The following is a 26,652-nucleotide window of genomic DNA, read 5'->3' on the forward strand; positions in this document are numbered from 1 at the left end:
TTCATATGTATAAACATAAGATGTTCTTTTAAAGTACTGAATTATATATACTTCAAATTCTGAAATTATTTGATAGAGAAAAATCTTTATCCTGCTCCTATGCAGAAATATTGTAGTTTTAAAAGCTCAAATAAATTGGTTACACATGCTTAATTTTTGAAAAAAATATACATATTCAAAGTCACTGATATACTAGTCAGATTTTAGGTTTTAAAATAAATCTGTACATTTAATACTAGCTTTATAATTAGGTACATAAAATGTCTTTATTCCCTTAAACTAAGAAAACATATGCATATAAACAATTTTTCAAGTAAGAAAAGTACTAGTAATATATCAGCAATAAATGGCTTGATCTATTGTGTTCAGACAGCAAATTACAAGGTAAGAACTAATCATAAATCTACATTTAGATAATGTACTATTTTAAGTGCTATATACATTTCTTGATTTTTTCTCTTTAATTTTGCTCACTTTGACAGATTATTTGTTTTCCTTTTGCATAGAGCCCGCACAAAGAGAGATGATTATCTCCTTCCTAACAAACAGAACTTTCTATTTTTGACAACACTTCTGCCTGTTTGAACCTGCTCTATGTACTGAACTACCAGCTACATTTCCATGTGGTCACCTATAAAGACGGGCACTTTCGAGTTTCTTTTTTTAAAGAAGGTAGAGCATGAAGCTGCTTATTTCTCTTTAATGTGGCACAGTCATTCTGCAATTAAGACATACCTAATTACCATGTTTTCAACAGATGCAAATGTAGCTCAATTAAAATTCTAGTCCATGCTACAAATTAAGTCACTCAACTCTGAAAGGTATCATGTTAGGACTGGATCACCAAGAAGTTTGGAAAAGATCAGGCATTTACGTGTTAATGATGATGGAGAAAATGACTTTGGGTTTTCATTGAAGCACAAAGTTCTGCAGCTTCTGCCATAAATAATCTATTTCTATCTAAACTTTACAAACATTTTACGGTCAAGGTTGATTCAAAGCCTCAAGGTCATTAGAGTTTATTTTTTTCCCCCATTGAGAAGTGATGCTACTGTTGATACTGTAATGATTTCTGTTGGCTGCTTATCCAAAATCCATTTCTCCCTTTATTCTTCCTAATAGAACTGAGTCCAGGAATGCAACTTAGCTCCAAGGGGTGAATTCATTATTAAGTTTATGGATGCCATACCCCTGCAGATTTGCCAGTCCAAGGTTATCAGACCAAGAATGGCCCCATTGGACTCAATGGACATATTCCATGCTTAGAGAGAGGGCTCATTCCCTTCTGTTGGACAGGTGTAAGACAGTAAAAGGCCTCTGAGTCCTAAAATTACCCTGTGGATAGCTGAATTATGGAATTATTTTGTGCGTAGCTGACTCATGGATAGCGGAGCAGAAGGGGCAGGAAAATGCTGGGTCTTTGGAGAAATCTCCCTGAAGCTACCCAACTCTAGAACTCAAGTTATGCAGGAAAATGTATTTCCTTATGGTTTGAGTTGTTCTGAGTTGCACTTTCTATTACATACAGCTGAAAGCATCTTAAGAGGTATACCACATAAAGCAAGTGTTAGAGCAGCTGTGGAATATCTATTGTGTTATTTGTCCTAAGTGTATAATTTAGCAATAAATATCATTTTAGGTAGCTCTGGCAATTTTACTGGATTTAAATAATTTGTTTAGATTTGCTATTAGATTAAAATGAATTGTTCAATAGGTACAAATAGAGATATACAAAATGAAAATAACCTAGTATTGCTTTTTATTTAAAACTCAACAATACTCTCCTCTGAGGGAGAGGCCCCAGGAAGCATCATTAAGTACTCACTGAGCAATTAAATGAAGGACTGAATAAGCAGCCAACAATATGAAGAACTGCCCTTTGTTGCACCCGATTAACTACAAACTACCTTAGTATTAGGAATACTTAATAATACAATTTATATTGAAAGATAAAGGATGAAATGTAAAAATTCTACACAGGATGACTCAGTCTTCACAAGCTATATTCTTAAAACAAAACTTTTAAGTTAAAATGAGACATTCAAAACAGAAAATTTCACTGGATTTAGTAAATCCACTGACCGCTACCAATTTCTATTAGTGTTAGGTAAAAAGGTAACAAAACTAAATGAGGACTGGACTTTCAGTCACTGAAAACTGCTGCATAGGAATCAAGAACGTTGGGGACATAAATATTGGTTTTATTTCTTATTTTGGTGGAATACTTTGACTTTGGAAGAGAACGAAAGATGTAGGAAATGAACAGCCAGTGATACACAGATGGTGTCGAATAACAGGATCTGCTGTTCTGGACTCTGACTTTTAACATTACAATGATGAGCTCTTGGCAGCAGAAAAACTTAGCTTTTTCTGAAAACCAAAAAAAAAAAAAATAAAACCACACACACACAAAGCTGGCATGAAACAGGAAGACTTTAGAGCTTTTAGACTAATACATGGGATGAGAATAATAACTGATATGATGAAGACTGTGAGAAGGTAAAAAGCTATGAAGGAATCAGGTGACATTTATTAGTGATATTGTAGAGTGGTTTCAGCAACTGGGAGAAAGTTCAAACAGATGACTCCTCAGACACTCTACTCTAAAAATAGCTTTATTTCATTTTTAAGAAACCTTTAAATACATGTGGGTGAAAGAAGAAAAACAATAGAATCACTCTTTTAAAGAGTTATTACCAAAAACCTTTCTTCACTTTTACTTGACATTCTAAACTTCTCTTTAACCCACTCCCACCCCAAAGGAAGCAGGTAAAATGCTCCCACAGATAATGGTAGAATGTCACCTCCATTATCCCTCCCTTCCCAAGACAATGTTGCAGAGCAGTCACAATGAGGGTCACACCCTCAATTTTCTGAACCTTTGCAAATTCGCTTTTAGTGTCCAATTGATTTTAACATTCAAATGACGGCCCACAGTGGATGCTGTTTTCTGTCCATGGGGACAATTTAAAATGAAGCCGAAGGCTTTTTAAAAACCAATTCTGACCGAAAGGGCTGGCTACACAATCGAAATGACAGCATTCCTAACCCTACATTTGGAATTGCCACTAAGAATTTTATTTTAATCAAGGCGTGAGCTTAACGTACACAACATCTGTTTGAACAACATGCAAACTATTATTTATGGTCAAAGAAAGAGATTTCAGGCCACTGCTCAGACTCTTTAAAGTGAAACACAAAAATTAACAGCACAAAAATGTTTCGAGATTATAAAATAGTGAATGGCTAGCAATGCTTTATTTTGCTTTTGTGTGTGTGAGCAATCAGAATGCTTGCTCCCCAAAAGCAAGTGTTCTTAAATACCATGAAACATAATCTATATTGAGTGATCCACAAAAATTTCCTGATGTTAAAAAAATACTTTATACTAAAAAGTTTCGGATGCACTGTGTAGAATCAGCTGGAGCTTGAGAAAAACCAGATTGTCAGGGAAAAGTTTCTTGAAGAAGGAAGATGACAGTATAATATACACAAATTAGAGGGTTGGGGGAGAAAGAAGATACACCTCATGAAGCGTGCACCGCATGGCATGGGCAACAGTAAGCATGGACACTTGAGGGGCTATGAGAGTCAGAAGGTAACTGCAGAGCTCACTGGGCACATCTAGAGACAGATGGCCCAGTTGGGAGACACTAATAATACCTTCTGATATTAAATAATGAGGGTCGGGCCTGGAGTGGAAGTAAGGGGTGAAGATTAGACTACATGTGGAAAGATTAAGAAAGCTTGGTAATGGAGTGGTGACACAGTGAGATGATGAATCCAAGTTTCTGAGCCTGGAAGTGCTAATGAGAGAAATCACATCATCATCATCCATCTTTGTGTGCGAGACACTAAGCCCGTAAACAGTTTCTTCCTTTGCTCTGGTACTGCCAAGCATCATCACTCACCTGGATTATTGTTCTGCTATCACAGAAATGAGCTCCTTGCCCTGACGTTGCTACTTATCCCATCCCGATAAGCCACCCTCTACCCCAGAGTCCCAACAATCATATTATTTTATTTGAAATGCTAGTAATTTTAAATAATCTGTGATCTGCTCTCTGTCCACATCTTTTTCTTTTTCTTTCTTTTTTTTTTTTTTTTTTTTGAGATGGAGTTTTGCTTTGTCGCCCAAGCTGCAGTGTAATGGCATAATCTTGGCTCACTGCAACTTCCACCTCCCAGGTTCAAGCAATTCTCATGCCTCAACCTCCAAAGTAGCTGGGATTACAGGCATGCACCACCACACCTGGCTAATCTTTGTATTTTCAGTAGAGATGGGGTCTCACCATGTTGGCCAGGCTGGTCTCAAACTCCTGATCTCAAGTGATCCACCTGCCTCAACCTCCCAAAGCGCTAGTGTGACAGGAACCTACATCTTAAATCTCACTCCTCACTATGCTCTCACTTGCCCCATACGCACCAACCTAACAGAACTACTGTAGCCCAGAGATGGCTCCCCATTCCCTATGTTCCATATTTCTCCGTGCATCCAGTTGAAGACTCTCAAGCAGTAACACGCAACTCAGCCAATACCTCTCTTCTGGAAATCTCCTCCTCTATTTTCCTCTCCTCCCTAATTCCACATCAGCTGGGCACCCCTACACCACCCCCTCCCCAGGGTCACACTAACCTACACTCTACCATGGAACTGAACCACACTCCTTATCAAGTGCTCATTTATCCACTGGGTTGAATCATCCCTCAACCCTGAGCCCTTAGGAACTAATAGCCTAAATATCAGACTTTAGGTATATACTTCAATACTTTGCAGTAGTTTTAGCACAATGGGCTTTCCTGTTTGGAAGTGTGTTTCATATTCTAGAAAAACCACAGGACTGAGAACTAGAAGACATGTATTCTAAGATTCAGTTCCTCAGTGTAATCTTAGTCAAATATATAAATATTATTTCCTCTTAAAAAATGGGGCCTGGTGCAGCGGCTCATGTCTGTAATCTCAGCACTTTGGGAGGCCAAGGTTGGCAGATCACGAGGTCAGGAATTCAAGACTAGCCTGGCCAACATGGTGAAACCCCGTCTTTACTAAAAAATACAAAAATTAGCTGGGCATGGTGGCATATTCCTGTAATTCCAGTTATTTGGGAGGCTGAGGTAGAAGAATTGCTTGAACGAGGACCTGGGAGTTGGAGGTTGCAATGAGCCAAGACTGCGCCACTGCATTCCAGCCTGGGCTACAGAGAGAGACTCTTTCTTAAAAAAAAAAAAAAAAGTTATAAATGAGGACTGTATCATTCAAACACTTCACTTCAGATGTGAATATTCATTGCACTTTCTGCTAAGTTACATTTTATCTAGAAAAAGAAATGTAAGGAATACTTTCGGTTATTTCACAACCATACACCCACACTATGATCAGAAACCTCCTAAAAATTAATCAAAGCTCCTTTTCTTAAACTGCAGGTTAAGTATATGTATTATTTTATTAACATAAAATGATGTGATAGGTTATTCTTAGCATTTCAGAACAAGTATTTTTATAGATCAACATCCAATTATCCACTAAAACAGATTAACAAATAGGAAATAGACTTAGTTTGCATTATTTTTGCTGAAATAGGTGGTGATGAAAGGTGGCTAGAAGTGAGTAGAATGCTGAGAGTAGAAAATCTGAGATATCAAATGCAATATGTTATTTCATAGCTAATAAAACAGTAACGAAATTCCCTTGGAAACTTTCGTATTAGTTGATTTAATAACGTAAATTCAGTTTCTTCAAATTTCATACTGAAAACCTAAATTACGTGTATTTTGGAGCAGTGCTTTTCTCCTACCTCCTAATAAGAGCTCTACAGGAAAGTATGCAAGCTACCATCTTCATGTTTGAAGATAATGCCTTCATGTTTGCAAGGCACAAAGTTTGTCACATTTAAAATTCTGAACTTGAATGTATCTTAAAATCAATAGGTACAATTAGTAGGAGATATTTAGTTTTGCTGTTTCACTTCCTCAACCTTATCAAAGAGCTGTTTCAAAACTGAGTGCAGGGCTTACAATTTCTGGTAACTTCTAATTATGAAAAAGTAGAATTAATGTATTTTTTAAAAGAAAACAAAGCAATCTTACTGCATGCATTTTCTTGGTAGCAATAGAAACTGATTTATCACGGGGAAAGTAGAAGTCACTTGCTGAGAGCCAGGCTGGGTATGTAATTTGCATAGAAGAGGGAGCAGATTGTCAATGCCCTGACCTGTCAAACACAGGTAGGGCCTCGGAGATAATGGGTCCCAGAATACAAAGCTCCATCTTGATCCAGACAGACGCACACAACATGGAGATGCCAGATGGATTAAATGAGAGACAAAAATGCTGGCTTCTGCCATCTCCACAGGAAGAATGCAAGTGCTGCAGAAGATGACAGTTACCAGATACCACCTGGATCCCACCCCAGTCTCTTGGCCCCATTGCTGTGCCCATGCCATGATTTCCACACTGCTGAGAAGAGGCCAGCCTGTTCAGTGCCATGAATACAGTCACTGGGGAGGGGCTCGACCCAACTGACAAGAGCAATCAGCCATGCCTACGCCTACGTGTCTCACTTGTAAAGAGGAAAAGTGCCACATGATGGTAGAAACCAGAGCCTGCAGCATGGTGGAAGGAGCTCTCTGTTCCTGCTGACCTCCATAACCAGCTTTTACACGATGGCTCAGTCTCTAGCCACACGTTTCCAGGGTGCACTGCATCCTCAGGAAATGTCCTGTGTGACAAAAAGACCGTCTGCCTAGACGACGGTCCTCTTTTCAGATCCAGGTTCAAGGGGGATGTGGTTTTTTAATTTCTATGGGCAGCTGTAACTGAGTCAGACCATCGGGACAAGAAAGAACCCACTTCCCCTGAGGCCCACTTAGCACAGACAATGGAGGATGTTGGACATGCAGCCAGGGGACACACAGCTAAGGGACAAGCCCAGAAAGGCAAAAATGCAGGAGCACAGCCACACAGACAGCAAGTCCAGAGACTTGGCTGTGCAAGTTCACAGGCCAGATCCTGAAAATGGTGTGGTTAGGAAACCAAAGGAGGGCTCACAAAGCCGGCCTTCTTTCCAAAGCTGGAGGCAGAAAGTGCCTTTGCATCTTCAGTTTTACATAAGCTGATAGCCTAATGACCACCAGAAGTAACACCACGTTTGATAGACAATTTTTTTTAAAGAAAAACAAAGAGCTTGCTGAGGTATTGAAGATCTAGTAGATACAAGGTCCAGTGTGGGATACCTCACTCACCCACTCATCGATTTGGCAGACATTCATTGAATTCTATGATTTGCCAAGCTTTGTGTTTGGTAAAGCAAGATGAAAACAGATAGGGTGTTTTCACGTGGGCCTCGCAGAAGGTGAGGGGGTTAGCGTGCCAGATGTAGGGCAGTGAGGGGGTACATAGAATCATGGAATGTTAAACTAGGAGGGACTCTGGGAACCATCTAAACCATGTAAGCCAGAACTTTTACAACTTTTTCCTAAATACTCAAAGACACCCTTTTTAAAAACTAAAATTTACAAAGGATCCCCATGTACAGAAGTGATTAAAACAACTGTCAAGGTTGGTGGGGGGCGGGAGAGGGCAGGGGAAGGAGACGCTGGTGGCCTTTCCCACTCTCCAAATCCACCGAGGTACTGCTCCTGACCAGAGATCACAACACACCAATTGAAAGTCAATGATCTAGTCCAAATCTTCAGTTTTACAAATGAAGAAATTAAAGCTCAAGCAGTTGAAGTTTGGACTAAAATCCCAAATTACTTAGAAGAATGTAGATAAGGATGCAAGTCACCTGAATTCCACTTTCGTGCTCATTCCACCCTATAAACACAATTTCAACGACCAAAATTGGAAAAGTTTGGAATTACAATAGTTGCCTTTCATTTGCTATAGGAAAAGTTCATAAAACTGTTATGCAAAAAATAATAAAAACAGGACTGTTGAAAAATACGACATTCGGTGGTTGTAGGTGCAGTGTGTTTTAGGGCACCTGCCACACGTATATTTCCCAGGTCTTGTCCAGAACTTTATATTTGGTTTGCAAATTGTAATTTGTCTATCCATGTGTTTCATTTCACTTTTTTTCTCTAAAGGACAGATACATGAACAAACTTTAATATATGTTATTTCTCATTTTAAGAAAAATAAGTTTACATAGGGACAAAATCAGATGTCCACGTTGGTGGGACACTCTGAAGGCCATCTCTACAGAATTAAAAATATACCTTATATTCATATGTATTCTATCCCATTACATTTGATATGAGTGACATATTGTAAGAGCAAACTGCATTTTTTAAGGAAACTTAAATAACATTTTAACCAGAACAACAAAAAAGTTCAAAAGCATCACAAATTGTAGATACTTAAAAAATATATATCGAGGGGCCAAAGCATAGTAATTTTTGATTAAATATACACACGAGATAGAAGCAAGCGCTATAATTGTCAAGTAATATTGATTAGGATGGCAAGGAACCATTATTACAAAGGGAAAAAACTCAATAGACTCGAAAGCTCATATGACTCAGGATCTTGGAGACCAGGTTTGGCAGCAAAAATAGGAAATATGCTCTTCATCCTGCAAGAATGGGCTGCATATATTTGTAATCACTGGCTGATCATAGTGAAAAAACTGTCTGGATTTAGATGGAGAATCAGGCGGAGGTGGAGAGAAGTGTAGCCAATCCTCAAAGTTATGCTTTGCATATTACGTTATGACAGAAATATTCATCTTCTCAAATACATTATATGTATAAGCAAAATACGTAAGTTTTTCCTTATTCTCAAAATGTGATATTTGTTACTTAAAACTCTTCTTCCCACAAAAGTCTTTCTTAGGTATATGTGATAGAAGTGGTCCACTCAAATGTTGAATTGCAAGTAATTTACAATCCACACACATTATCTCTGGTCTCTGCTTTAGCTTTATTCTGTGGTCCCTCCAACTATTCTTACAATAGTTTGATAGGTGAGTCACATTTGAGGTTAAAACACTAAAAGGTAAATTAGTAGTTATGAACAATATAAGATAATCAACAATTTTCACTGTTAGGACTCCTAAGCCATTTTTCTTCTTAGTAAATATATCAGTAGAGTTTTTCCATTATTTTTTAATAGAATGGTTACTTTAATATAATAAATGTTTAATTCTCTGGAAGGATATATTTGTACCTATCTATAAATTTATTTTTTCTTCAATAAAGCACGGAAAATATTCATATTAACCTTTGACTTTTAATAATCTTGGTTTTAAATATTTTGCAATTTCAAAATATACACACACAAATATAGCTTGCTAGTTATAGGAAAGCAAGAGTAATTCCTGAAAGCAAAACAAAAACGTGTTTTTAAGATCACAGATTATTACAGATATTCAATGGAGACATCCTATAGGGATACTACAAAGCAGTGGTTTTCAAACATTTTGCTCTCAGGATGACTTTATACCCCCCAAAATTATTAAGCACTCTAAATAACCTTTTTGTATGTGGATTATATCTAGCAACACGTACTGAATTAAAACCGGGAAAGTTTGAAAATATTACTTTTTAAAAACAAGCAGCTTCGTGTTAACAAAAATTACATTTTTACCAAAAAATACATATATTCCAAAAGAAGTGAGAACACTGGCACTGTTAAATATTTTTTCAAAATTTTTAGTTTAATATTGGCCTATAAGACGGATTCTCATATCTGCTTCTGCATTCAATCTAATGTAGTATTACATGACATGTGGCCTCCAGAAAACCCCAATGTATACTTATAAAAGAATGTGAGTAAAGGGCAAATAATATCGTCTTCTTATTATGAAATAAGAGATTATTAGACCTCAGAGAGCTCAGAGATTCCCCTGAAGAGTCTTAGGAAACCCCCAGGGCTCCCTGGAGCTCACTTTAAGAAATAGAGTCATTTTAATTGTTACTCTTTCAGCCATTATAAACTTACAGGTCTCCATGCCTTCATCATCATCATCTACCACGGGTTTATCATAAGATTTGTCGATGGCAGCTCTGAAGCTCTCATTGCATCCCCTGCCTCTGATTATCCGTGGCCGTGGGCGATGGAAAGGAATATCCCCATTCAAAGTCACCTCGGCAACTGCGGTCTGCAGACTCTCTAATGAGCTTGACTTTTTCAGACCCAGGGAAGGACCCACATCTCTGCTGGGAGAACCTGGGAGGTTTACAAAAAAACGTGTTAGTGTGAATTAGTGAAAATTATGTACCTGAATATGCACTGTGGAAAACTTGAGGTACATAACAATTATTTGCTCAATGATGAGTTCTGGAATGTGGATGGAAAAGACAAAGAATAAATGAAGCAATAGTTGCTAATTTTTATTTTTCCCAAATTTATATTAGACTTGGTCTATTTTCTCTCTTTGCATTAGGAAAACCTCTAAGTCATTACTTTTTAAAAAACATTTCAACAGGTGAAACTGTTGTCAAATCGTTTTGCTCCAGTAATAGAAATAATCTAAAAGAACCAGAATAACGGGCAAGCTCCTTTGAAAAGCAAGGGAAGATGAGAAGAAGGATAAGGTAAACAACCAAGAATAAGTTTTGCACTTAATTAAAACCTTTTTTTGGCAATTTAAAATTACTTAAAACAGAAGTTAGACATGCACATCAATGTGCTCTGTCAAGTCTCTTCCTTGCTAAAGTGCAGACTCACAACACTGCATAAGGAGTAAGACCACGGGGGCCGACATGTCACCAAAACAATTAGGGCAACCTGGCAGCAGGTTGGGAAATATGGATATTCCATAGAAAGAGTAACACAAGCTTTGAACAGAAACAGATTATGTAAGGCCTCTCTCCCAGAAGGAAATAAAAAAGGAGAGACTGGATATGAGTACTTCTAGCTCTAGGCCTGGGAATAATACGTTTGAAAAACAGGTGATGGAAAGAAGAAAGACAACTTAGCAATTAACAAGAACATTTCATGAGGATGACAGGGACAAATTCCGGGAATTAAAAATTTGGCTCTATTTCCTGAGGATCTAGGGCAGGAGGACCCGAAATAATACCAATAGTGCCAAGCTGTGGAAGGCAATCAAAACTGATTTCTTTAACCAGGTAAGACAGCCTCATCTATCACTGCCTGACCTGACACTCAAAGGTAGACTAATTTAGCTTCTGGATGACTGAAATGCCAGCTCTGCACCACCACTTGGGCAATCCAGGTTATAGAACTGGTTCTTCATGTATACTATTAAAAAGACAGGTGAAAAAAATAGAGGGTAGGAGAAACAAAATAGTTTATCTCTGCATGGGGTCATCAGCCCATATGTTGATCATGTTATTACCCAGAAGACAAATAGTTGTGACACAGGCTTTTCACAGCTCAGAAAATAAAATAGAATTAAAATTACACTGAAAGACTCAAAACAAAAATTAACTTTTTAAGATTCATTGAGGTTAAATGAAGCTGTTTTAGGTAAGAATAGATATGTTTAAAATGTTGCACAAACAGGAAGGCAAACACATGATTCTAATGAAGAAATAATACTCCACAAATTGTTGTGCTGGAAATAAAAAGATGTCATATTTAGCTTTCTCAATGCAGGTTTGTCTATATTTCTTTATTTTATGACAAAAGTTCATGAGATTTATTTCTTTCAATGAGATCAATCTTACTTTTTCTCTGGGTAGCACTACAATTTTTGATAACTGCATTTTCTAAATTACTCATAAAAGTCATGTCACGGGAAGGAAAATGAATTTTGTTCCAAAAACCTACATAATAAGAAATCAAGGAATCAAAAAGAATGGGAAAAGATCATTCCTGGGCAGGGATATTTACCTTTATAGTTCCTAGAATTTGCACTGGAAAGATCTTTTTGTGAATAAATGCCTATCAGTTTTCATAATTTACCAGCTATATTTGGGTTCTATAAACACGTATTAGGCAAATATTTGGTGCTTTCTTGGGTTTATTAAGGATATGTGTATGTGTGTATGTATTTGTATGGCAGTATATATCATGAATAAAGATTTCATGCTTCCAGAAAGAATTCTCATAAAAACACCGTTTATATATATTAAGCTTTTCTTTATGTAAAGTTAGCTGAGATTTTACTTAGTGTACTGAGAGCAATAAAAACTTAAATAATGAATTTCAGGAATGGCATTAGTGTTCATTAAAATTGAGTGTCCCTACAGGCAAACTTGGAAAGAAAAACAAAGGTCAAAGTATAATTCAATAAATGATAATTGTGTAAGTTCTATTCAGCGCTTACCTACCTATTCATTTCCCTAAATTGAAAACATTCTGAAATAACCTTTTGGCAAAATGTTGATCATTGTGGATGGTGGGCCCTGAGTTTGTGGAAGGTCAATCAACTACTCTCTGTATATTTACGTAGAGATGAAAACTTTTATAATAAAAAAAATATACAAAATGTCAATTATCTACAACTTCTGAATCTGTAACACAGATCAGCAAACCGAGAGTCAAATGTGGAAAATTTTACTGGAACACAGCCATGCCCATGTATTTACATACTGTCTATGGCTACTTTCATTCAACAATGGTAGAATGTAAAAGCTGCAACAGAGACCTAAAATATTTACCATCTGTTCCTTTACAGAAAGAGCTTGCTAACTTTCGATTTATAACATGAGCAACATACATTTTAGTACTATATTTGACCAAGAAACTATAACAAAGATTTTGAATGATATGTTAGGATTTCTCAATGAAGTTATTAAAATCCCTAATACATTGATTCAGTCAAGTGCCTTTAGAAAAAAATTAGAAGGATTCCCTAACAATACAAACTTAGCATTTTACAGTAATGAAAATTGAAAAAGTCTTTCTGTATGTAAAATACATGCAAAAGATTGTCTTTATCTACACCATAAAAATCAGTATCTTTTGTCTTAATTTTAAAACAGTATTTTAAGCTCTTACTTTACACAAATCTTTTAGGTCATTAGCATACTTTGCTAATCTTTATATTTCAAGAATGAAACCATTAGATATCCAATTCTCTTATACCTGTTCTCCCTTGTTATAATTTGGGGAGAAATATTTATCCCCAAAATATGATACAAGATTCCTAAATCTGGAAGAAAAAGAAAAGAGGGAAATCATAATCATACTATTTTCCTAGATCTGGTTTTTATTCCTACTTAGTAATATCCCTGTTGCCTGGAGAGGGAGAGGGAGAGGGAGAGGGAGAGGCAGAAGGAGGAGAGAGAGAGAGAGGAAGGAAGGGAGGGAGGGAGGTCTTTTGCAAGGGGCAGAGGGAAATATAATTCAATTTTCATTATGAAAGGCTTATGGCTAGGGTTAGACAGATGCTCAATGCTAAGATGCCACTACGATTCTCCCAAAAACCTTTGGACTAATCTATAAAATCATAATCTTTCTTGAAAAGTCAAGTGAAGTGATGAAAGAAAGATAAGTGAAAATCTTTTCACCATCTAATATTAGAGGACAGGGACATAATAAAATATCTACTTTAGGTATTTTATTCATTTAGATGTAAAATCAACAGACCAAATATTTTGATATCTTTGTAACAACTTTTTGCCCCAAGATTTTCTAATTTAATTTGGTAGAATAGACTGCACAAAGTGCAAAAAAAAAAAAATCTTTTTCTCTAGAATCTAACACTTTAAAACACAAAAGCACAGTCTGATTTTTGATTAGACTATACAATCTGCCTTGAAACTTATGTAATGACTTTCCATGAAAGTTATCTAATGCATTGAGTTATAACTTGTATATCATTATGTTGTAGATCACAATAAACTGTCCTTTTCCTTACAGTAGCTGTGAGTTGGTTAAATTAGGTATTTTTCTTATTTTACCTAACTGACATTGTATATGAAGTCAGGTCCTTTAACCTGAACAGCTCAATTTGGTTTTTATGACTATTTAGTCGGATCGGGGTTGTTGCTTGAAAAGTATGAAATACTGCTAACTCTAAAAACTACTATTTCACATATGTGAACTATCCCATAACATTTCTCTTTAGCTCTGATTCAATAAACTTTAGGTTTCATAAGAACAACAAACAACTGAGTAAGGGCTAAGGCTACAGTTAATTGCCTCGCAATACAGTTAATCTTATGATTTATTAGATGTATTTTTTACGACCTATCTTATACTCCACTGAATATAACTCCAACCATGTCCACAATAATTTTTACATATATATGTGGGATATACATTTTTTAAGCACGCTAAAACTAATTTACTACTGCAGGTTAAAAAGGCAAATTGAAGCTAATTAGTGCTAAGTAGTGTAACTACATCATACTGCATACAGATTAAAACACTATTCCAAACTTATGTCATAAATGGTCAATTATACAAAACACGTTAACTACACTTAAAAGACTTTCCTGTGATTACTGTCATACAATAATAACATAAAAAGCAAAATCGATGACTATAATACAATCCCAATTCAATATAATCCATTGTTTCTATGGAACAATTTAACAGTATTTTAGAAGTAATGAATTTAGAACAAGCTCACAAAGTTAAGATACGAAGCTATATGCATTATATAGTCTAATACAATGTCAGGTTAACTATAAGCTAATTCCGGCATCAATAAAAAGAATAAGCCTTTCTGAATGACTAATGATAGCAATACCGGACGTTGTCCTACAATGAAAAATATTTATATTAGCACTACTATCTTTCAAATCAAAATCACCACTCTGAGAATCACTTTTGGGATGTTAACCTAGACATCACATAGATGACTTAAAACCTAAGAGTCTACCATAACAGACCATGTTTGCAGGATTTTGACTTTTTAAAAATTGGGATAAAACATCTTTACATGAATATAATTAAGAAAATCTAGGTTGTTTCTAGCCTTTTTGAAGCAGTAAATTATATTCCTATTTAGTAAGTACACCATTGATAAATTTCTACTAACAGAAAATATTTCTTATGTAATTTGATTTCTCACAATGAAAACATCTGTGTAAGACTGCAATATGTATGTTTACATGGCATATGATTGGCAGCTCTATAATTGTGATAAGCTCTGTAGGCCATGGTTTCTATGGCAACAGTCTAACTGTCCATTCTTACCTGCTTTCTGGTCATCCACTGTATTGAGTTTAGTCTCGTCAGCTACTGTTAAAAGGTAAATGTATAATGGTTAGCCCAGTTAGTTCCCATACCCCATCATGCTTCCACCATTCCCAGATCTTTTCAGTTAGGTGACAATCTTCAGCTAATATTTCATGCAAATACTATGAAACATCAAGCAAACATTCATAATCAAAAAAGGAGGAAAAAAAAAGCAGTGTCTCCATGCAATATGCCAGTCATTTCATTTCACAGACATGTGTGTTATATGTTAGCATATCATAATTAGCCAAGGCAATGCATCATCAAATTTTTCTTTATGCATATGATAAATTAATGCTTTTAGTCTTGGAATACAAACAGCCACCAGAGAACAGCATAAGTTACAGTTGATTAACAAAGGTTTTAAATCATTCAGTGTATAGATATAATTATTTTACTTTTTTTTTTGGTGGATTTGGATTTAAAGAGACACACCTGATTGGTGTTTGAACAACTATGATTATTTCCTCCTCTCATTTGCTCTTAAATACTTTCTATAAGAAATGCTTTCAAATTACTACTTTGATTAAATGCCTTAATTATCAAAACATGAAAGTTTCCAATAAATAAACCTTAAAGAACAGCAATGAAAGGAAGACATCATGAAGTAACCAAATTCCAGACATGGATTGAGATAATGGTTTCTCTCCAAAATTTTCTCTTCTAGTTGAAAAATCCCACCCCCAACCTAATACAATTTCAATGAAACTGGTTTTAAATAGCCAAAGTGTTAAAACATTTCATTGTGTAAAATAAAGATACATGGACATAGTATGATATGCACATGTGTTTGTTTCCATTCTCTTAAGAAAACATATATATTAACATATTGCATATTATGTAAACATGCCACTTATGAGTAATATCGTTATCTCAAACTGGGAGAAAAACTAATTTTTGCCAAATTGCTACATTTCACATTTATTTTCTCAAAGTAAACAGACATCTGTTTGGGACCATCAATTTTATCCTGAAAGCATTTAAACCTTATTTAGATAAAGATTCATGGAGATTGTACTCACTACCTAAATCCATGCTTTTTGATTTTCGTGTTTTAACGAAATCCAATTGACTGGCATCTGAAAATTGCTTTGTGCGTTTTTCTGACATACTCTGACGTCCAAATCCTTCTCGTTGAAAAGCAAGAACTGGATCAACATCTGGACTCAAAGAGCTGGAGTGAAGAAAAATATAAACATAAAAATATTTACTAAAAATAGCAGACATCCATTTTAGGGAAGTTCATACATACCTGCAAATGTGAATATACATATGTATATTCCTCAAGAAAAATTGAAATAAATAACACAAATACAATCCATTTAAAAAAAACTGTGGCTGTATAGAAGGTAATAAAAAATACAAAATTAATTTAACATTTAGAGTAACTCTTTCTCCATGTGAATTTCCTCCTTCTCTACTTTCCTGCTTCTTCACTCTGTTTGACAATACAGAATTATTTCAAGGTGACTATAAAAAATGAGCCTGATATTGGAACGACTGAATTTTTCAGGAAACCTGTCATATATTATATACAAATACTAGCAGCAAACAAGTGACCATATAAGTTGTAATTAAATAGAAGTTTCAAAAAGAGTATATTCTAGCCTTCTTATGTATCTTTTATGTTGTGTTTTAAGGAAAGAAAAAATATGTCATTATGGCATGCCGTTTCATAAGGCTGCAGTTTCTCTGAAATATTAAATCAACAAATAAATCAATTCAACAAACATTGATTAGAACCTATTCTGATTAAGGCACTGTTATTTGTACCAGACATAGGTCCAAATAACAGATAAGAAAAATCCCTGTACTCTATGAGCTCACAAGAAAAATACTATACCAGAAGCATGAAACAGAGGCTGAGGATGCACGGATGAGTGAAAAAACAGTATATGAGAGTCAGGAAGAACATGACTAAGTTTAGATGACATTGATTTTGGTGACACCAACACAGTGGCTCAAGTGGGGATGATAAGGCAGCATATGGCAAATCCCTGGTAACGGGATGCCTTCTGAAGTGTTCCTCCAATGCAAGATGTCCCAGAATCACTCCTGTTTGTAAAAATCTGTGAACACATTCTAAAGTGCTATAAGGTGTTCTAGCCACAGTTCATAATATGAAAAAGGTTTTCTCTGTGCTGGGCACACTGGGTAAGTAAGTATACTAGCTCTACTATATCAGGTCTAGCCACCTTACCTATCTGGTCAGGTGAGGGAACATCCCTCTACAGCTGACTGAGCACACTAAAAATGCCCAGGGCTCCTTCCACTGTCAGCTGAACTTATGATAGTCTTCCTCATGTTTCTGACGAAGCAAGCTTTTGTAACCCTTTATGGCCTTATAAGAATTATCATCCATACTAGTAAAAAGACAGTCAACCTTTGGATGTACATCAGAAATTTAGCTGCAATTTACTGTGCATGAAATGAGAGTTGGCTCTTAAAGAATTATGCTAAAAGTGTGAAAAGTAAGATAGCAGGCAAAAGCCACGCCACTAGGTAGGGTGACTTGAAATGTTTTCAGCTCATTATGTATTAATATATTCAATAAGAAGAATAGTTGTCTCATCCACTTAAAAAGCTAATGAGAGAATTCAGCAACCTAAGGTGAAAGCCCCATGTAAATTGCTAACTACTAAATAAGTCAGTCATCACCCAATGAAGACTATCTCAAATTATCAAAGTAATACAAATTATGATGACAGACATCTACCCTCAGATGCCTCTTCATATACTACTATGGTGTAAATGGTTTATAAAGATGAGAGCACATGCATCCAAGTGAAAAAAAACACACTTCTAGAAGTAAAAAATTAAAACCCATATGATAAGTAATATGACACAATCTTGCAGCAGCAAACTCTAAATAATACATTTCCAATAATTCTTTTATATATTGTCAGTGGATGTCTTCAGTCACTCTGCACATGCTGCCCAATTATTTTTACCTTCTCTGGAATAATTTAAAACCTGAACTCCAATACTGCACCAAACTTGCGAACAGAATGCATTTGAACTACAGTGTTAGTAGAAATCATTGGTAAAAGATTTTTCAGAGAAATACAAATTGTCACTGCCGATCTTGCCTGAAAACCACGTATTGGTGCATCTTTAATTTTATATCCTCTAAAATTATGCTGCCATTAAGATTAGAATTTGCTGTTATTTCCTTTCCCCCAGAAACACATTATTAATGTTCTTTCAATCGATTAAAGGATTGAAAACAGTACATTCTATAAGCAAACAAATAAGTTTAGCCATTTGATATAGCCTTCAACAACTATGCGGTGAACTACAGATACAACTTAAAATGTCAAATGAGTTTGTGCATTAGTAAGAGTTTTAAAATAACTACTCTTAAATTATGACAAAATTAATTCTTCCCTATCAATATTCCCATTAAACTAATTTCAGACACAATAAACAGTACACTGGAATATTTAACAAGTTAGATTGCAGGAATGACAGCTGATTCTTTAAAGAATGTAACCATATCTTGACCCCTAATGTTATTAAAATTCCAGTTATTAATCCTGTCTTATTGGCCTTTTGTTTTCATAACATTTTCATCAAGGATTAGGGAAGATATTGTCAGGCTGGAAATGCCTGCATTTTCTGCTGTGATTCAGAACAGCTGTCATTCTTGTTTGGATAACCCTTCATTCATATTATTTTCTTTGCCCCACATTCCCCACAGCAAAATTATACAAGTCCTCACCATTTTGCAAATCCCCCTTAGGGAAATTAATGCCACAATCTATCCCTTCTAGTTATTTATCTATTTTCACTAATACACTGCTTTATAAGGCCCCAAAGACTATGACCACCTCCACAATTTCTCATCATGGTAGAGATTTAAAGGCTTTTGTCCCTAAGATGAATACTACGTTTATCTAATCCTTGCTTTCTCTGTTGTTACTTTCATTTTCAGAAAGAGATATGAGACACAGCAGTCAATGTAACACCATCTGCAGATTTCAAATGGGTTTTTACTTTATATTGTAGTCATCCCTTCTATGTTTAACCAAAAACCTCATTCAAAGATGGGCCATTATCATGCAGGTTTGAGTGTAGTTCTATTTTTAAATCCTGTGCTTTCAAAAAGAGAATTAAAAAAGAAAGAAATGAAAAGCTAGAGATGAACTTTTCAAGGTCCCAAATAAGAGGTGTGATTTATTCCAAGGGAACATCTTCATAATTAACAGATAAATGAACTGTATTTTGTGTGTTCATGTGGAGAGCCAAGGAAGAGGACGGGGGCGGGGAGTAGTTCACTTTGTTAAGATCATTACTAAAAATGTTAACGCAAATAAATGCCAGTCCCCTAGACACCTCCTATCTAATATTAATGTTGACACAAGCCAGAAAAACAGTAGGAAGCAGGAATGGCTAAGTGGTGAAGAAACAACACCATAACATTTAAATATGATTTTGCTGATATATTCATAAAAGACCCCAGAGAAAGGGCAATGAGAAAATTCTGGTACAATACTTCACATGGTTTGTGTTAATTATCACTACAACCTTGTGAGGTCGTCCCCAAGAGGAGCTTTGCTTTTGCTTATTGATGTATGTAATTACTAGGCATAAACATTAAGACACACATCTGCATTCATGAGCCACACATTGGCTCAGTAGTATCAAATGCTTTCTTCTATTTTGAAAGACACAGGAAAAAAAAATTAGCAGGGAGTGCCCCAGAAGTCACCATGTTAAAAGCAATTACAAAGCATTTTAAACAGTATGGTTATAGCACTCTGGAAAAAAACAAAAACAAAAACCACACACTTAAAAAAAAAGCCTCCTCCCACTCTTAGAACACATCAACTGTTAGTTTTGCAAAGTTATCTAATTGTTGGAATCGATTTAGGGAGATGACAAGAATTTAATTGAAAAACAATGCATCAAATTAACACAGATGTGAAATAAACCATAAATAGTGAGACTGAAAAACAAATGAGCATGGTTTTTTGATTGGTAGTAGTTCTGTTGTTGTTTTGGTTACATTACGAACTGTAGCTCTTGAAGGCTAAAACAATTAAATTTACAGGGTTGGGGCAAAATCTTTTATTAAAAGAGTGATAATTAAGTGTATAAAAACCATTAAGACAGAGCATGGCTAGTAAAAAAATGATTAACTGTATTTAGTGGTAAGCCAGTTAAACATAAGATGCGACTGTAATTAATTCATGTTTTCCAACCCTGGACGATGAGCTTACCAGTCGGCTGAATCACTGATTGCAGCCTTGGCCCAAGTACCAGCATCTGCCGTCACGAACCCCACATCATCATGCGAGCTGGAAGAGGACTGGTCAGAGAGATGTGGAGGAAGCACTGGCAACCTGTCATCTTCTATAATGACAGTGTCATCTTGGGGCATATTCACTGTAGGGGACAGCTGGTATTTACCTGTCCAGTGAAAAAAGAAGAGAAATTCTAGACATCGATCAAAGTGTTACATCTACTAATTTTAATACTTTGCTATATTAGTAAATGTCTAACTTTCCATATATCTGCTCAACCTGGTAGAACAAAACAGAATTTAGCACATTTATTTTTCATAAATGATTGTCAAACAGAGACCTCGAGTCTATACCTCTGATGCTACAACTGTATAGCTCAGGGCAACGCATGCAATTTTTCTGGTTTTAAGTTTCCTAAAGCCAAAGATACTCTCTCAAATGTCTTCTAATGTGAAAATGCTACACGCATTCTAAACTATGAATGTCTTTTGAAAAATTTTACCAGGAAATTTACAAAGAAGCCCCACTAACTTGCATTGTTCATTCATTCATTCATTCATTGAGCAACTGCCGCAGAGCACGTACTGTAAGACACAGTTTCTGTCCTTAAAGGGCGTATGCCCTAGTGAAGGAGAAAGAATTACAAGCAGTGATAATTGTATGGTGGTGTGAGAGATGAGCCCAAAGCCATTCACTTGTGTTGTAATTGCCTGGGTCACTGCGGGTAGAAAGTGCTGGAAATCTTGGCAAAATTAACATCAGAATTAGGTCAATATTATCTTTTCTGCCAGAAGAAATGATGACATTTATTTTAGATACCAGCAACATCATTATTAAATGCATGATGGAGAAAAGTCCATGGTGCAGTCAGGTGACACTTAAAAGATGAGTATCACCAGAAACAAAGCCTAGAGAGATACCTGGAGTGATCTTGATGCAAAAAATTAGGAGCTGAGTGGCCAGAGGTTTTTCAGGCCATGACTGAGGATGTTGGGATGGCATACACAAGCTTGAAGGATTTTTAAAAGTCTGTATGGTATTGTTCTAGACATTTCAGCAAAGGAACATAATTTATTTAAATTGCTACATCTTTTCAGGATAACTCACAAAAAGTAAACTTGCTGGAGATTTCAACTGCATTCCTCATTTAACATCAACTTCACTATTGTAGTAATACTGTAAGTTCACTGAAACCTCTTCTCAGCATGTTACCAAGAAAAACTTTCTACTTTGATTTCAAATGCACCCATTTTGACAAACTATGAAAATTAACAGCTTTATATAAATGCTAATGATAAAAATGTAAATCAAATGTAATACTTAGCCATTTCCCTTACCTGAATTCAAATTACTCATTTATTTCTAATACAGTGTTAGAATATTAGGATAGAAACCTGTTCAGCAAAAGTAATATTCATCAATAAGATAGGACTTTCTAGCACTATTAGCCAAAGAAATGTTTCCTTCTCAAGACATACTTTTTTCTTCAAAGCATATAGAATTATAAAACCAGTTACCCCAATGGACAACTCACCACTGATGAGGCATGTCACAATATTAAATACCAAGTCCCCACACGGGCATAATTTTTTAAAGGAAATATTACAGTATAATCATAGTGCATTCACTTTTAAACACAAAACTAAAACTTCTGGTTTTACACAATATATTCTGAGAGATGGCCTAATAAGCAATATGGAACACTGAAAGGTGCATATGATTTTTTTTTTTGTAATCTGTTGTTCTGAGAAGAAATATTGTACCTTAACTGTTGTGATACAATATTGTATACATAAATAAATGGCAAGAAATCTTCCTCATAGTAAGAAAATAATTTAGCATTTTTTTTTCTCACCCATGATTTGAAAGGCTAACATTTCACAAGATTTGAAAATTTCTATTTTCTGCTTCTTAACATGCTTGCCAGGAATATAGTTTTGGGTTATGGCTCCAAGATTATACCAGGGTAACGGACAGCTAAAAAACTTAACTACATAGTCTACTAAGCTCCACCAAGACAATACAATGATCCCTTAATTATGTTTGCTAGTAGTTGGCACATCATAAATGTGAAACCTTCTATGACTTCAGAAGGCTTCAATTTATTTTTGATAGGTTAATTTTCCTCTTTCTTCAACTAGTTAACTAGTGACCTACAAACTAAGTAAACTAGTCAGTATCTTGTAAAGGAGTGAAACAAGGAAATACAAAATGTTTGTTCACTAAACATTTATTCATTGGCAAATTTACATAGAAGGTAACACCACATATGATACTAGAAGAAAACCGTGCCAGTGACATGACTCACAATAAAAACATTAATGTTCCATTTTTCTATGTCAAATTGCTAACAAGATAAAAATGTTCTAAATATAACGTCTTCTTAAACTCACCACATATATATGAATATACAAACTACTGAGATAAATTCTGAAATGGATACAACAGATTTCAGTTTTGTTTTAAAAAGAAAAATTATTCAGCTAAAAAAGTTGAGAAAAAGTTAAAGTCCCAGGCTTACAAATGACAACGTGTGATGTCTTGTATGAAATGGATGTGCTGGTTAAATTAGTTATGCCGATCATCCTCGTTGCTGTTTTTTGTTTAGTTTGGTTTTGTTTTTTTGAGATGGAGTCTCACTCTGTTGCCCAGGCTGAAGTGCTGTGGTACGATTTCAGCTCAATGCAAACTCTGCCTCCCGGGTTTAAGCGATTCTCCTGCCTCAGCCTCCCCAGTAGGTGGGACTATAGGTGTGTACCACCACATCCAGCTAATTTTTGTATTTTTTGTAGAGACAGGGTTTCATATGTTGGCCAGGCTAGTCTTGAACTCCTGACCTCAGGTGATCCACCTGCCTGGGCCTCCCAGTTTTGGGATTACAGGCATAAGCCACTGTGCCCAGCTGCCTTGTTGCTGTTTTTGATTGTTAGTTAAGAGAGACCAACCATTAGAAAAATTAAGGCTTTTCAAAGGAAGAATCCTATGCAGGCAGGCCCACTACAGATTACTTTCTGATAAATGTTCAGGACTATTAGAAAATCCATGATAGTGGGAATTCTGTCAAAAGAGATGACAGAGAAATCTTGCCTTTGGTTACAATCCTGGCTGACCCCAATAAAAGCTAAGGAAATCCTAATCAGGTGTGACTCATGATAAAGAAAAGCATGCATCCAAATTTTGGTTCAGAAGTACAGAAAGTGTGCAGCTTCTGTTAAGTTACTTAATTTATTTGCTCCATAACTCCCCGACATATAAGGTAAGTCGGTTGGAGTACGTGGTTTGAAGGCTGTTTGCAAAGATTTAACGTCTTTGATGTTTTTAGTCACCATAGGTGCCAGGATAGAACAAGATATGGAGACTTTCGAATATCTGCTTACAGATGTAGATAATTATACATTGATACTAATAAAGAATGAAGATCTCAGCATTCCCTAGAGAAGGCTATTTTTAGAAAAAGGAAATAGCCAAAAACAAAGTAAAACAAAAAACATCCTGGGATATCAGGACTTAGTTCCTTCATCTGTTAAGTGGGAAAGTGTGACTGATGGCATCTGACATCCTTCCAACTCTAGAAGCTCTTCCTTTTGGGGTATAGCTTTTAAAAGCCTTTCTCCAGGGATGTGTTCACAAAGGAATGCATCACAAAGCCTCAAAGCTCCCTGCAGCCTAGAGTCCTACACGGGGGATTGATTATTCCATATGAAAATTCAACCTGTTAACACAAAATTAATAACTCCCTAAGGTAATGAGCCAGAATTTCAATACAAAGTTCTTCTTGTATCATAGCAGATCATGAAGTAAATACCTTCACCTCCACCAATGTCTACATAGGAGTGATTCCAAACATTTAGAAGACAATTATTAACCAAACAGTCTGAGGAATTTCCACATGCCTAGATAATGTGCAGTTCAATAAATACTGTTGTTGCCGGGCGCGGTGGCTCAAGCCTGTAATCCCAGCACTTTGGGAGGCTGAGACGGGCGGATCACAAGGTCAGGAGATCGAGACCATCCTGGCTAACACGGTGAAACCCCGTCTCTACTAAAAAATACAAAAAACTAGCCGGGTGAGGTGGCGGGCGCCTGTGGTCCCAGCTACTCCGGAGGCTGAGGCAGGAGAATGGCGTAAACCCGGGAGGCGGAGCTTGCAGTGAGCTGAGATCCGGCCACTGCACTCCAGCCTGGGCGACAGAGCCAGACTCAGTCTCAAAAAAAAAAAAAAAAAAAAAAAAAAAAAAAATACTGTTGTTATTGGTTTAGAGGAATGGAAATCCAATGTTCTAATGTCTTTGGAACTACGGAATTCATGACTCAGAAAAACATACATCCAAATTTTGGTTCAGAAACTGTGATTTGTCAAGTTTCTTAAATTTTGTGCCCCATACCTCTCCTAATGCCCTGTTTGGGCGTTCTGTTGCAAGGTAACATCTTGAACAGGATTTCTAACTTTAAGTGGTAACTATATCACAAATCGCATTTGATTATTACGGCCAATGATATTAGAATAAGGACTGACGAAGAGTGAGGAATTTTCAGATTTGCAAAACACAAGATGAATCAAAATACGCATATACACTTGTCAGGGTAAAACTATTTAGAAACCCTAGTTTCTGGTACAAATTGTAAAAAATTATCTTAAGAAAATATCCAAATCACAAAAACATCAACTTAGCCTACCCTTAAATAGTAATGCATTTGTCATCCCCAGCCCAAAGTGGTAAAAGGACATACACATCACAAAACAGAGAACTGGGAGAGAAGTTACTGCCCTGAGGAAGCATCTGGAGTATTAAGAGTTCATTACATATCTAGCAGAAGGAAGAGGAAACAATGTCAACTATAATGCAAACTGAAGAGGACTAATAAAGCTGTAGCTAACAAAATCAGGGCAACAGACTAGGAAGAAAATGAATGACTCTTCAACTCATATATACAGCATTTCAAAAGGTCACTAGCTGAATTTAGGGATTTTTTTTTTGTTTGAGTTTTAGTTTTAGTTTTTCGCCTTCCTCTGAAGCATCAGGGATTGGAGGCAGGACGCAGGTTACAGGAACTGGTGGACCAATGGTCTGATTCAGTATGGCAAGTCCTATGTTCCTATAATAAAGGGGAAATTACAGCATATCACTTTGTGTGCACACATTATCTAGGGACACATGCACACTCTTTCTCTCTAAAGGGGACTGAAATTTCATCAATAAAAAGATAATTTAACAAAGATAAAGTTTTATACCAAAGCCAAGAAAGTACGGAAAAACCAACAGCAGTGAAGAGAGTGGTAAGTAATAAGCAAAGATTTAAAAGTGAGAAACTATGTACAAAGCCTTTCACCTACAGGTGTTCAACCCAATAGGTGTGGCACTCTTCCCTGATGTTCACTTATGCCAAGCAGGTAAAAAGAAAAATGTTGACAAAGTAAAACCAGAAAGCTGGCTTGTCTAAGTTCCACAAGTAACAAGACAAGAAATTACATATTCAGCAATTTTTCTAAATTAGAAAGCTAGAGAGATTAGAGGAAGAAAAACAGACAATTCTACTAGACATGTTTATGTATGTTTTTGATGATGCCCAGTAGAAAGTTCTTTGAAGGCAGAGATTGCTTCTTACTCATCTTTGTATCTACAGCAAAAGTATATACACAATGTCTTGCCAATAGCAGACTTTCCATAAACACCCACTGATGAATAAATTACTGTTTCAATGAGGCTCCATAATGGAAACTTGAATTATACCAAATCTGCATTAAATGTACTCGAAATAGAGTTAAATTTAGGGTTTTACTTTAAATGAAAGCCTTGTAAAATATACCAGTAATAAAAGTGCTTTATGTCAGGTGTTACTTTAATCAAAATAACTTCTTGTGTTTTAAATTTGAAAACTCTCACAAGCTAATCCCAAGATGAGCAACTCAGTAAATCCAACCACTCCTGTGGCAAAGCAAGTCTTTATTAACTGGATCTGTTAGTAGAAAGCTGAACTGCTGCAAAGCAAGTGCTAATAACCTCATTACCCACTGGGAGCCATGCAGATAGGATGGTACTGAATCCAAACAAAGGATGCAGAAGACTAGTTTCGGGATTTTAAAACTAAGGCTTCGGAAAAGTAAAATACAATTAAAATACAGTAACATCCTATTAAATACAAATCAAATACATGTGAATATTTTACATATGTGTGCACATATCTATATATACATATTTTTTCTCCCCCTCCAGGCAGTACCATTGTGAATGATACGTAACTTTTGAATCCTTCTTGCCATAAGCCAGTAAATTTTTATTTCTTTTTAAACATAGCTTCACTT

General features: G+C 35.9%; 1 protein-coding gene across 26 annotated transcripts in view; it reads right to left on the reverse strand.

The window, feature by feature from the left end:
- Positions 1–26,652, reverse strand: part of PARD3 (par-3 family cell polarity regulator) — a 717,622-nt gene that overhangs the window by 211,826 nt on the left and 479,144 nt on the right. For 12 of the 26 annotated variants that reach the window (XM_050804755.1, XM_050804748.1, XM_050804762.1 and 9 more), the window contains 4 exons: positions 20,325–20,514; positions 16,125–16,276; positions 15,061–15,105; positions 9,943–10,170 (listed from right to left, as the gene is read on the reverse strand). In XM_050804755.1, coding sequence (XP_050660712.1) covers positions 9,943–10,170; positions 15,061–15,105; positions 16,125–16,276; positions 20,325–20,514 — 615 coding nt within the window. The remainder of the gene's footprint in view (positions 1–9,942; positions 10,171–15,060; positions 15,106–16,124; positions 16,277–20,324; positions 20,515–26,652) is intronic. The other 14 variants (XM_050804769.1, XM_050804768.1, XM_050804764.1 and 11 more) reach the window with 4 other exon arrangements.

Source organism: Macaca thibetana, chromosome 9 (assembly GCF_024542745.1).
Source record: "Macaca thibetana thibetana isolate TM-01 chromosome 9, ASM2454274v1, whole genome shotgun sequence".
Taxonomy (NCBI): Eukaryota; Metazoa; Chordata; class Mammalia; order Primates; family Cercopithecidae; genus Macaca; species Macaca thibetana.